Below are 12,139 nucleotides of genomic sequence, written 5' to 3' on the forward strand. Positions count from 1 at the left end.
TTGAAGGCTGCTGTGAGTGTATCAGTCTGTCAGTCTGTTACGGCCTCTGCGGAAGATGACCAGTAAGGCTTACCAGTAAGCCATTTGTTCCATGTATAGCAACACATCTGGAGAAGCAGTGATGAATGGCTATATTGTCCACGTAGGTTGGTGGATTGTAACCACCTTTCCGATCCACATCTCCAGCCAGGTGAAAGTGTACAGGGTAACTCCCGAGAATCTGCTGGCCCATATTAGTCAACTCTACACCAGACAGGTGAACTGAGGCAAAGTTTTTTAGGATCTACTAAGGCAAGATTAAAGACTTAAATCAGGGCTCCTTCTGCATTAGAGACTTCGATCAGAGAAACGGATATTGAAAATTTCACATCAAGATTTCTCACTTCTATTTCAGTCAGGAGCAGAATGAACATCAAAATAAAATCAATAATTCAAATTCAAAACACGGCCATGTGGGGCTACATGTTCCCTGGAGTGGCAACATTCCAGGATGGAGGACTTCCGCCAGCCCCCTAAACACCAATGCTACCTTGACCTATTTTCCTGGGTCAAAGTTCATCACCCAATCATGCTCCCATTCCTGACCTCAGCAGAGACAATGGCCCACAAAGATCAGTGGGTGGAGAGGATAAAATAGGAGGTTCTGCTTTCGCAACCTTTAAGATGCACGTACAGTTATTTCTCCAAGGCTGGAACCAGGTGCAGTACATTGAACCTCCAATGGGCCACAGTGTGATTTATGGCTATCTGTACCTTCACCAATACTAGCTGCTTGCTGTTTATTTTCTGTCTTTTATTCCTTGAGACCATGTTCTCAACTGTAACCGCTGGACTTAATTCTTGGGACAGTCAATGCACTATGGTGATCAAACAAATTTCAATGCTTCCTGTATACTGCACAAGATACTGCATCAAATACACACTGTGGAATTGTTTCATAGTACTCATCATCTAGTTCCAGAATATATAGTCAGAACTGCACCATATACAATGGGGCCGACCTGCTCAGTGACTCCATAACATATGATGGAGCTGAGAAACTACATGGCAAAATAAAGAGGTGACAGGGGGCAAGAATGGCTTTCACCAACATCGCTGCTAGTTTTACAAACGAACATACAAAATAGGAGCAGAAGTAGGCCATTCAGCCCCTCGGGCCTGCTCCACCATTCAATAAGATCATGACTGATCCTTAGTGTTTCGAGTCCAACCTTCCCATCTACCCCTTTGATTCCCTTGCCTAATAAGAACCTATCAAACTCTACTTAACAATATTCAATGACCCCACTTCCACTGCCTTCTGAGGCAGAAAACCTGAAACCTATTGAACAATTGCTGACATTCCTGCACTCCTGCTCTACCTGCCTCACTTACAGTCACACCCTCCTGTCCCTGACCAAATTAAAAGGCTCTATCCTCAGAGGTGTGATTGGCTCCTGATACAAAGCATCCAGGTAACATTCCCACTCCCAATGTGTTGCAGTGTTCACAGCTCAGCCTCCAGCTCAATGACTCTCAGCTGAAACTCCTTGAACCGCAAACACTTACTGTTTGCCTTGGATCATAATGTTATCCAGGAGCTCCCACAGGCTGCAGCCTCAACACACATTTGTTATATTATTCACTTATTTATATTGCTCTTTTATATATTTTATTAACTTTACCACTAGATTGTATATTATTTTAAACATTAAATAGAATAGACACACACCAATGACATAGGTAGAACCAGGCACACACACATGCTAGCCTGCTGCCACATCTCTGAATGAAGTGGTATCTGGCAAGGGTTGCAAAGGGAACTCTTGGTGAGATATAAAACTGGAGTTCCCCCAAACTTTCTACAGGATAAATTCACCAAGCTACCAAGTCTTCTTTCACAGCACCTCCCCAAACTGTAGCTTCCACAACTTAAATGGACGCAAACATCTGATGCAAGGTAGCACCATCAGCTCCAAGTACCACTCTGAGTTGCACTATTCTGATTTGAATATATAGGCCAAATTTTATGGGGTCTTTGGGTATGGGTTTGAAGGCAATGGGTTGTCAAAATGATGTGGAAAACATCAGGTGACATGCCCGACAACTTCCTGCCGCTATGCCACCTTGCCACTGGCAGGAAAGGTGACAGAATGCCCTTCCCCCCCCGTTGTCCAAATGAGCCAATTGCGGGCCTTTCCCCACGTCTGTTGGCATTTTATTTGGGGGGGGGGGGACTTTTTAGCCCAAGGAGGAAACCCCCATCTGCAATGATCACTTCTGCGGTATCAATACCACTTCCCTCAGCAAGCTCCCTCACCAGGGCCTGCCAAACTTGAACCCATGCCCTGAGATCTCACTTAGCTTATTGTGAGGTTGCTCATCCATTGATGAGCGCTCGTCCTCCGGGTACAGCCCCAGCAGCGACCATGGATCCCTGCCTCAGACTAGGCACCAGTTCTTTGAGGTGAATCGCCCGCCATCTTCAACAGGACAGCAGCCCCAGCGACAGCTACTCCATTTGCTGCCACCTGTAAAATGCAGGTCCCGCTGCCTGCCAAAGACAGAACCCCTGCCTCCCCCCATCGGGGCTATAGTTGCTGTTCTTACATCACTGGGTAAAACTCCTAGAACTCTCTAAATAGCAGAACTGATGATGGAGCATCTTATCACATGCACTGCAGGGAATCAGGAAGACAATTCACCACCACATTCTCAATGGCAACTGAAGAAAGTTGCCATTCTCCCGAGGACTGTAGGATGGTTTCGCCTTTTGAAAGAGAGCTGACTGGTGATGATTTAACCCGAGGGTCACCACACCTCAAGCGAGGGGCAAGGTTGAAAAGGTTATGAAGAACCTCAGCTAGTACAGGAACTGAACCCCCATTATTTGCATGACTCGTCATCACAAACCAGCCGTCAAGCCAACTGAGCTAACCGACCCCCCACCAATGCCACCTAGAGATTGAGCAATAAAAGACCAGTTTCATCAATGTTGACATTATCCTGAGAATCCATTTTAAAACCTAAATAACACTCCTGGTGACAACATTGACTTAAATTAGTTTGAACATCCTCAATCTACCCTTAATGGAGACATTAATGGAGGAATCCAGGTTAACATCTCAACTTTACATCATAAATCTTGCCATGAGTAAATTGTAAAAAATACTCTTTTTGAATTGTCAATAAACTCCTTGTATAACCAAAATCCTGAACAATGAACCCTTGTGACATTAATTTTTTTAAATTTATTAATGTGATGTGGGCATTCCTGGCTAGGCCAGTATTTATTTCCCATCCCTAAGTGTCCTTGAGACAGTGATGGTGAGCTGCCTTCTTGAACCGCTGCAGTCCATGTGGTGTAGGTACACCCACTGTGCTATTAGGGAGAGAGTTCCAGGATTATGACCAGCAACAGTGAAGGAACAGTGGAATATTTCCAAATCAGGATGGTGGGTGACTTGGAAGGGTGGTGCTCCCAAGTATCTGCTGCCCTTGTCCTTCTAGATGGCAGCAGTCGTGGATTTGGAAATGTGCTGCCTGAGCAGCCTTGGAGTTTCTCTCAGTGCATCTTGGAGATGGTTCACACAGATACTACTCTGTGTTGGTGCTGGAGTGAATGAATGTTTACTTATTAAACATTAACACATTAACAGTGAGGACTGATGGTGCCTCATACTTGGATTTACAATTTAATTTAAGAATGATTCATCTCTACAATAGGGCGACAGACAATATCCAAGTGTTGAATTGTGCAATTTATTGAATCTAAAGTTTTCATCTACTCATGATGATTTCATAGAAGGGATACATATGACTTTATGCAACACTTACCCTTATCTGTCCACCAAATGTATCATAGTTGAAAAAGTGGCAGAAGTTTTGCCCATAACAAGAGTCTTCCATTTCTCCTTTAATAAGGATATTTCGACTTAAAAGTCCAACTTCAGCTCTCATATCTATTCCATCTACAACTTCGCCCATATGAAAGTAACGGGGTTTACCTAAATTAACAGATCAAATGCCACCATTTACTGCAATTGGTTAACACAAGTGCTTTCTTCTTATTACTAAGAATCTTACATGAAGGATTCTCGTGCAGGATATCGGAGGAGTATAAGAGAAATTAACTCAGTGTGTTCTGATCAACAGATTTCAATCATAGCTTTTGACTGTCTGCAACTTGTAAAAGGGAAATGGAAAGTAAGGAGTTGTACCACTTTGAACAAATCAGTGGAGTAGGTGACTGCAGTTGGATTTTTCTTGATTTTAACACAAGTGTAAAGGTGTAGATAAGGGTGAGAGTGTAGATGGGTATGTTGGAAGATTGGAAATGTCGGGAGGAAATATAAAATGATATATTTACAGTTTAGAAGGCACAAGTGAGGAAAGTTCAGAAGTGAATAGAACCAGCGATTTGAGCACATAATCCAGGTTGGCAGATCTGTACAGTACATGGGGAGCATTGAACTATCAGAGGTATAGTCTTCTGGATAAGGCACATTCCTACATTATATGTATAAAATTATGGGGGATATAGATAAACAGGAAGAACAGTTTCCCCTTGGTGAAGGGATCAATAACCAGGGGGCATAGATTTAGGGTAAGGGGCTTTTGAGGAGAGGCGTGGAAAAACCTCTTCACCCAGAGGATTGTGGGAATCTGGAACTCACTGCCTGAAAGAGTGATGGAGGCAGAAACCTTCGTAACATTTAAGAAGTATTTAAATGTGTACTTGCGAGGCCAAGGTGAAGTGCTGGAAAATGGGATTAGGAAAGTTAGGTGGTTGTTTTGACAAGTGCAGACCCGATGGACTGAAGGGTCTTTTCAGTGCTGTAGACCTCTCTGACTCTATAACAGTAACTCCTCAGTACTTTGCTGGCTTTAAAACATTTGGAACATTCCTGATCCACTGCCGAGGGTAGAAGATGCAATGAGTTGATCACTCCCCCATGCTTCATTGCTAATGCCAATCTGTGATATACCTACTATCTCTACAGTGCAGCACTTCACCTGATCTTTCAAAATATTCCCAATCACTAACATTCCAAATCCCAGTCTGAATTGAGCCGAAAACCTCAAGAAAAGAATTAAATGGTAATGCAGACCCTCCATACCCAATGTTGATGGGATCTGTAGTGTCTAAATATGTAGGGTAAAACTAAACCATGAATAAAAAGTCCATTGTTTTCTACAATTCATATTCCAGGCTTTAAAAAAACTCTATTCAGGTCTAGTTTTTCTTGGTGAAGTTTAAGACAGGAAATTTCATTTAAGGTTTCTTTCTACTTAGCTGACATCTCGTGAGGCAGCACTGTGGCACAGTGTTTAGCACTGCTGCCTCACAATGCCAGGGACCCAGGTTCAATTCCAGCCTTGGGTGAGTGAGTTTACACGTTCTCCCCATGTCTGCTTGGGTTTCCTCCGGGTGCTCCGGTTTCCTCCCACAATCATACAAAGATGCGCAGGTTAATTGGATTGGCCATGCCATATTGCCCCTTAGTATCCAAAGGTTTAGGGTAGGTGGGGTTACTGGGATAGGGTGGATGCATGGGCCTAAGTGGGGTGCTCCTTTGGAGAGTTGGTGCAGATTTGATAGGCCGAATGGCCTCCTTCTGCACTTTTGGGATTCTATGAAGCATGAATAAAACATTGTGTAATTTCAATTTATAATTGCACAAAAAAGTCCCAAAGTACTGATGCAAAACATGCTTTAGAAGCTTATAGAAAGAAACAAAAAAGTTGTAGAGTAACATTTCTTACCATTGATTTTAACCTGGTTAACTTTGCATTCAGGGCAGGGAAGAAGATTAAAGTTCTCAGCCTGATACATAGAATAATCAGTGCTGGCAATGACTATTTGGTTACCAGCCAACCAGCTAGTGGCATCATCCATTAAATTAAGAATTACACCCCTTGACACATCGACACGAAAGCCACAGTGAGGCACACCTGTCAAGACAAAAATCACACGGCGTTTTACAAAGAAGACAAAGTTAGATTTAGAAGATGCGGATCGTCAATGATTCTATCATTTAATGAAAAGCAATCGGCTTCTTCTAGATAACAGGCTTTGTAACATTGTCAGCAAAACCCCGTGACTTCTCAATGAGGGAGAAGGATGCAGCAGTGTGAACAGTCAGTTTTCCCATTTGCAGCTGCCCTCACACCCCTCACCCTTCTTTGCAGGTGTGTGACACACCATTCTTACTGATGTAATGGTGTGGTTAGTCAGAGGGGCAACCATTTCTATTATCTCCTCTGACATTATCTAGTTACAAGAGAGGAGGCAGTGAAAAGATTTACAAGGATGATACCAAGAATGGGTGAATATTTATATCTGGGTAGAGGTTGGGTGTCTTTTCTCTTATGGTGGGGTTGGGGGGGGGGGGTAACATAATAAAAGTCTTTAAAATTATGAAAAGTTTTGATAGAGTGGAGTGGGTACAGAGAGAACATTTCCAATTGTGGTGAAAATATAAACTGATAATAAATGGCAGCACGGTGGCACAGTGGTTAGCACTGTTGCCTCACAGCTCCAGGGTCCGAGGTTCAATTCCAGCCTTGGGTGACTGTGTGGAGATTTCACGTTCTCCCGTATCTGCGTAGGTTTCTGCCGGTTGCTCCGGTTTCCTCCTCCCACAATCCATGGATGTGCAGATTAGGTGGATTGGCAATGCTAAATTGACTCTTAATGTCCAAGGATGTATGGGGTTACAGGAGTAGGGTGCTCTTTCCGAGGGCCGGTGCAGAATCGATGGGCCGAATGGCCGCCTTCTACACTGTCGGAATTACATGGAACATAGAACATATAGTGCAGAAGAAGGCCATTCAGCCCATCGAGTCTCCACTGACCCACTTAAGCCCTCACTTCCACCCTATCCCCGTAACCCAATAACCCCTCCTAACCTTTTTGGTCACTAAGGGCAATTTATCATGGCCAATCCATCTAACCTGCACGTCTTTGGACTGTGGAAGGAAACTGGGGCACCCGGAGGAAACCCACACAGACACGGGGAGAGCGTGCAGACTCCGCACAGACAGTGACCCAGCGGGGAATAGAACCTGGGACCCTGGCGCTATGAAGCCACAGTGCTAACCACTTGTGCTACCGCACTGCCCTACAATTCTATGATCCTAATATAAGATAGTCGCCAAGAATGCGAATTAAGAATTCAGAAGAGACTTATTTACCCAAAAGTGGGAGGAATGTGGAATTTGTTACCACAGAGAATGGTTGAAGTGAATAGTATCAGGCGATAAAGCACCAGGGCCCGGATGGGATGCAGTCAACGATATTGAAAGAAGTAGATCATAGGTCATAGAATTTACAGTGCAGAAGGAGGCCATTCGGCCCATCGAGTCCGCACTGGCTCTTGGAAAGAGCACCCTACCCAATCGCGCACTTCCACCCTATCCCCATAACCCAGTAACCCCAACCAACACTAAGAGCAATTTTAAACACTAAGGGCAATTTAGCATGGCCAATCCACCTAACTTGCACATCTTCGGACTGTGGGAGGAAACCGGAGTACCCGGAGGAAACCCATGCACTCATGGGGAGAACGTGCAGACTCAGCACAGACAGTGACCCAAGCCGGAATCGAACCTGGGACCCTGGAGCTGTGAAGCAATTGTGCTAACGACTCTGTACCGTGCTGCCCAAATGAGAGTGGAAATTGTAGAGACACTGCTCTTAATTCTCCAATTCTCCTCAAATACAGAGGTGGTGCCAAAGGATAGAGAATTAAATGTTACACCCGCCATTCTTCAAAACAAAATGTGTAAACATAAGCCCAGAACTAGTCCTGTAGAGGATCCAGACTGAGGGCCATTGTGACGGTTTTGCTGCCATTATGTCACAGGGAGCCCGGTTTTGCAATCGACGGTCAGAGTGTGGAACCAGCTGAGGAGGTATTTTAAGTTGGAAAGGATGTCGGTGCTGATGCCAGTGTGTGGGAACCACAGGTTCAAGCCGGGAGAGATGGATGGGATGCATGGGAAATGGAGTGAGGCAGGGCTGGAGAGGGTTGGGGACCTGTTCTCGGAAGGGAAGGTTGCAGCTCTGGACGAGCTGCGGCGGAGGTTTGAGATGCCGAGGGGCGGTGAGTTTAGATATATGCAAGTGCGGGACTTTGCCCAGAAAGAGTAGAGGGCATTTCCCAAGCTGCCGGAGCACATGCTGTTGGAGCAACTGCTGCCCCCTGATGACCTGGGGGAGGGCAGGATTGGAGATACATAAGGGTGCTTGGGGGAACAGTGTGGGGCGCTAGTGGTGAGGATGAAGAATAAATGGGAGGAGGAGTTGGGAGGGTAATGGGCTGGGGACTGTGGTGCGAGACATTACGGCGGGTGAACTCAAGCTCCTCCTGCATGAGGATGAGCTTGATTCAGTTCAAGGTGGTGCACAGGGTACACATAAACCGGGCGAGGATGAGTGGGTTCTTCCAGGGTGAGGCCGATGAGTGGAAGAAATGTGGACGAGGGCCAGCGAATCATGCGCATATGATCTGGGGTTGTGAGAAGACGGAGAGATACTGGGAGACAGTGTTTGAGATGGTAGCTAAGATAGCATCAAGCCAGACCCAATGGTAGCGATTTTTGGGGTATCGGAAGTGCCGGAGATTCTGGAGAGGAGGGGGGCTGATGTTGTGATCTTCATCTCTCTAATTGCCCAGAGAAGGATCCTGTTAAATTGGAGGTCGGATACGCCGCCTTGGGTGGTGGCTTAGCTGGGGGACTTGTACGACTTCCTCCAGTTGGAGATGATTAAGTTTGAGTTGAGGGGGTCAGCGGAGGGCTTTGAGTTGCGGTGGGGGGCTGTTCATGTCGCTGTTTGATCAATTGTTCATCGTGGGGAACATGGAGGTGGAGGGGATAAAAGGAGAAAATTGTACAAACTGTGTACTGTGATTGTATGGAGTGTGGATTTTATCTTTTGATATTGTTTGGAACAAAATAATAATAGTAATAATCACTCATTGTCACAAGTAGGCTTCAGTGAAGTTACTGTGAAAAGCCCCTAGTTGCCACATTCCGGCACCTGTTCGGGGAGGCTGGTACGGGAATTGAACCCTCGCTGTCGGCTGTGTTCTGCATTCCAAACCAGCGATTTAGCCCACTGTGCTAAACCAGCACCTTAAAAAATATATAAACCCAGAACTACAAGCCAGTTAGATTAACCTCACTGGTGCAGAAACCTTTAGAAATAATAACAAAGGAGAAAATTCACAGTCACTTGGAAAAATGCAGATTAATTAAGTAAAGCCACGATAGATTTTTAAAGGGAAAATGATGCTTGGTTGCACATTATGATGACATGTGACAGAGTGTGGTGATTACAGTAATGCTGTTGGTGTGGTGTACACGGACTGCAAAAAAAATTTGACGAAGTGTCACATAACAACCTTGTGAGCAAAGATATAGTCACAGAATAAAAAGGAGGAGCAACAAGGATATGGAATTGGCTGAGTGACAGGAAACAGGAAGTATTGATGGACAATTTGTCTTTTGATCGGAGGAAGGTTGACAATGAAGTTCCCAAGAGGTTGATGTTAGGATCCTGTTGATCTAGACTTTGGTGTACTGGGCACAAATTTTAAATTTTCAGATGACACCAAATATGGAAATATTATGAACCATGAGGAGCGCAGTGTTTAACCACAAACAGCCAGGGTGGACAGGTGAACGGCAATGCAGAGAAGTGTGAAGTAATTCATTTCGGTACCAAGAGCATGGTGAGACAATATACAATAAGGTTCAATTCTAAAGGAGATGGAGCAAAGGGTCCTGGATGTATATCTGGATGTATTTGTATATGTATACAAATAACTGAAGGTGACAGGATAGGTTGAGAAAGAGTCAATAAAGCATACAGGATCCTTAGCTTTATAAATAGTGTTTTTTTTCTCTTTACTCGTTCATGGGATGTAGACGTCGCTGGCTGGGCCAGCATTTATTTCTCATCCTTGAGGATATTTAAGAGTTAATCACATTGCTGTGGGTCTGGAGTCACATGTAGGCCAGACCAGGTAAGGTCAACAGATTTCCTTCCCTAAAGGGCATTAGTGAAACTGATGGGTTTTTATGACAATTGACAATGGTTTCATGGTCATCATTAGACTTTTATTTCCAGATTTTTATTGAATTCAAATTCCATCAACTGCCCAAGTGGGGTTTGAACCCAGGTTACCAGAGCATTGCCCTGGGCACAGTAGCAACGAAGTTACGATAAATCTGTATAAAACACTGGTTTAGCCTCAACTGGAATATTGTGTCTTTTTCTTACTCTACTTTATGAATGATATGAAACATGAGCAGGTACAGGAAAGAATCACAAGAATTATTTCAGGATGAGTAACCTCATTTATACAGTGTCATGAATGAAAGATTCGTTTTAAGATAGTTATGCTCAAATTATCTTTTTTAATTTAAAGGAAAAGACATTCCCCTGGAAAAGGGGGCTGGTGTGAAGTTATATTGGATTAAGCACAGCAAGAAGCCAGGTGATGCGGGTGCAGGTTAAGACTTACTGACCCCACATGCCACACTTCACACTTGAACACATAAGGAAAGGGAGCTGTCCTGTCTGTCTGAAAATGTTTGAAAATGCCTTGACAGAGACATATCTGCAAAGAGAAATGGCTGTCTTCTCTGTTAGCTACCAGGCAGAATGCTGGGAAAATCTTACCCACCGGTCAAAGAGAAGGAACCCACAGTGATTTCAGGACACCGGAAGATTTATCCTGCTGAGGCGGGGAGAAGCAAGCACCACAGTGGGCCTTATGGCTGAAAGTTGGTCAGGAATTCTTGGAGCAACGAAGGATGGACGTGAGACGTTGTGAGAAAAACCTCTTTAGACAGCGAGTGGTTAGGATCTGGAATACAGTCCCAGGGAATGCGGTGGAGCCAAGTTCAATCATGGCATGCAAAAGGGAGTTGAATCATTATTTGACAAGGAAATATTTGCAGTGCTAAGAGGAAAAAGGCAGGAGAGTGACACCAGGTGAAATGTACTTGCAAGAGGGCTGGGGGTGGATCAAATGGTCTGCTTCTGTGCTGTAACCATTCTGCGATTACTGTCCTAATAATCCCCATGGCAGGTCAGTGTTAAAGTGTGCCCAATAACGCACCCGAAAACCATGATGGAATGCTTTTGTCCATTTACATCCTCACCCCCCACCTTCGCAAATGCAAAAATGTTTTAGTCTATTTAACTGGGGAAGCAAGAAAATGGGCAGAAGGTAGGAGGACACACGTCGCTCAATGGGCCTTGACTTGTACCAGACACTGGGGGAGTGTAAAAAGGCCAAATATGAACATTGGAGGAAAAACAAAAAAGCAGAAATATAAAAATGGTTGCTAGACTCACCATGTGCCCATTCACTGAAGGCAGTGACTGTAAAGTGAGTCCCATCATAGGTCTGGAAGTCCCTTGTGGCTACGGCCAGACCAGTTGATCCATTAAGCTGATATGATCGTTTATTCTCCATAACAAATGTTTCTGATGCAAGAAGAACTCCAACAATAGCCCATGCCTGCCTGCAGTGTATCAAAATCCAGATTGGCAAAGATCATACTGAATATGCTTGGCATCACAATCGATTTCCAACTTTGTGTTTATGTGCCTGCCATTGCCAGCAGAACATCATTCCCAAAGCGAGATCGAAAATAGGATTGGAGGCTATTTTGTTTCCATTGCTGATTTTTGTTACTCTTTTCAACAACCCTGGCCAGCTGCCCTGGGAAGGACACGGGGAGCTGTCCATGGTGGCTCCTATTGTAATCGTTAAATTATGCCTTTGTAAAATGTATATGCTGCTGGCATTAAACCAAATCGGCTGAAGTAAGACATTGTCGCCCAGATAACGTCAGGGCTCTTTGAATCGTGAAAACACCAGCCCCGTTCAGAAGATATCCATTCCGTCCCGCTGCTGAACATGATCACGCAGGTTTGAGCGTGCATAACCAGGGCATTGACTTCACTGGCAGTTTGGAGCGATGGGATTGTGGTATTTGCGCTGCTAAAGAGTGAGCAGCATTGTAAAAAATCAACAGGGTGCGCGGAGAGGCCGATTCAAGCCGTCGGAATATTAGGTGCCCTTGGAGAGGAGGTGATGGAAGTCATGACAAAATGTTCATTCGATCGGCACATTCC

At 44.6% G+C, this 12,139-nt stretch overlaps 2 protein-coding genes across 7 annotated transcripts in view; both read right to left on the bottom strand.

Moving 5' to 3' along the window:
• LOC119974219 (cell migration inducing hyaluronidase 1) overlaps positions 1-12,139 on the bottom strand; it is a 292,877-nt gene that overhangs the window by 277,551 nt on the left and 3,187 nt on the right. The window lies entirely within an intron of this gene.
• LOC119974218 (cell surface hyaluronidase-like) overlaps positions 1-12,139 on the bottom strand; it is a 180,963-nt gene that overhangs the window by 95,220 nt on the left and 73,604 nt on the right. For all 4 annotated transcript variants that reach the window (XM_038812969.1, XM_038812973.1, XM_038812972.1 and 1 more), the window contains 4 exons: positions 11,354-11,523; positions 5,746-5,934; positions 3,817-3,986; positions 74-283 (listed from right to left, as the gene is read on the bottom strand). In XM_038812969.1, the coding sequence (XP_038668897.1) occupies positions 74-283; positions 3,817-3,986; positions 5,746-5,934; positions 11,354-11,523 (739 nt within the window). The remainder of the gene's footprint in view (positions 1-73; positions 284-3,816; positions 3,987-5,745; positions 5,935-11,353; positions 11,524-12,139) is intronic.

Source organism: Scyliorhinus canicula, chromosome 12 (assembly GCF_902713615.1).
Source record: "Scyliorhinus canicula chromosome 12, sScyCan1.1, whole genome shotgun sequence".
In the NCBI taxonomy this organism is placed as follows: Eukaryota; Metazoa; Chordata; class Chondrichthyes; order Carcharhiniformes; family Scyliorhinidae; genus Scyliorhinus; species Scyliorhinus canicula.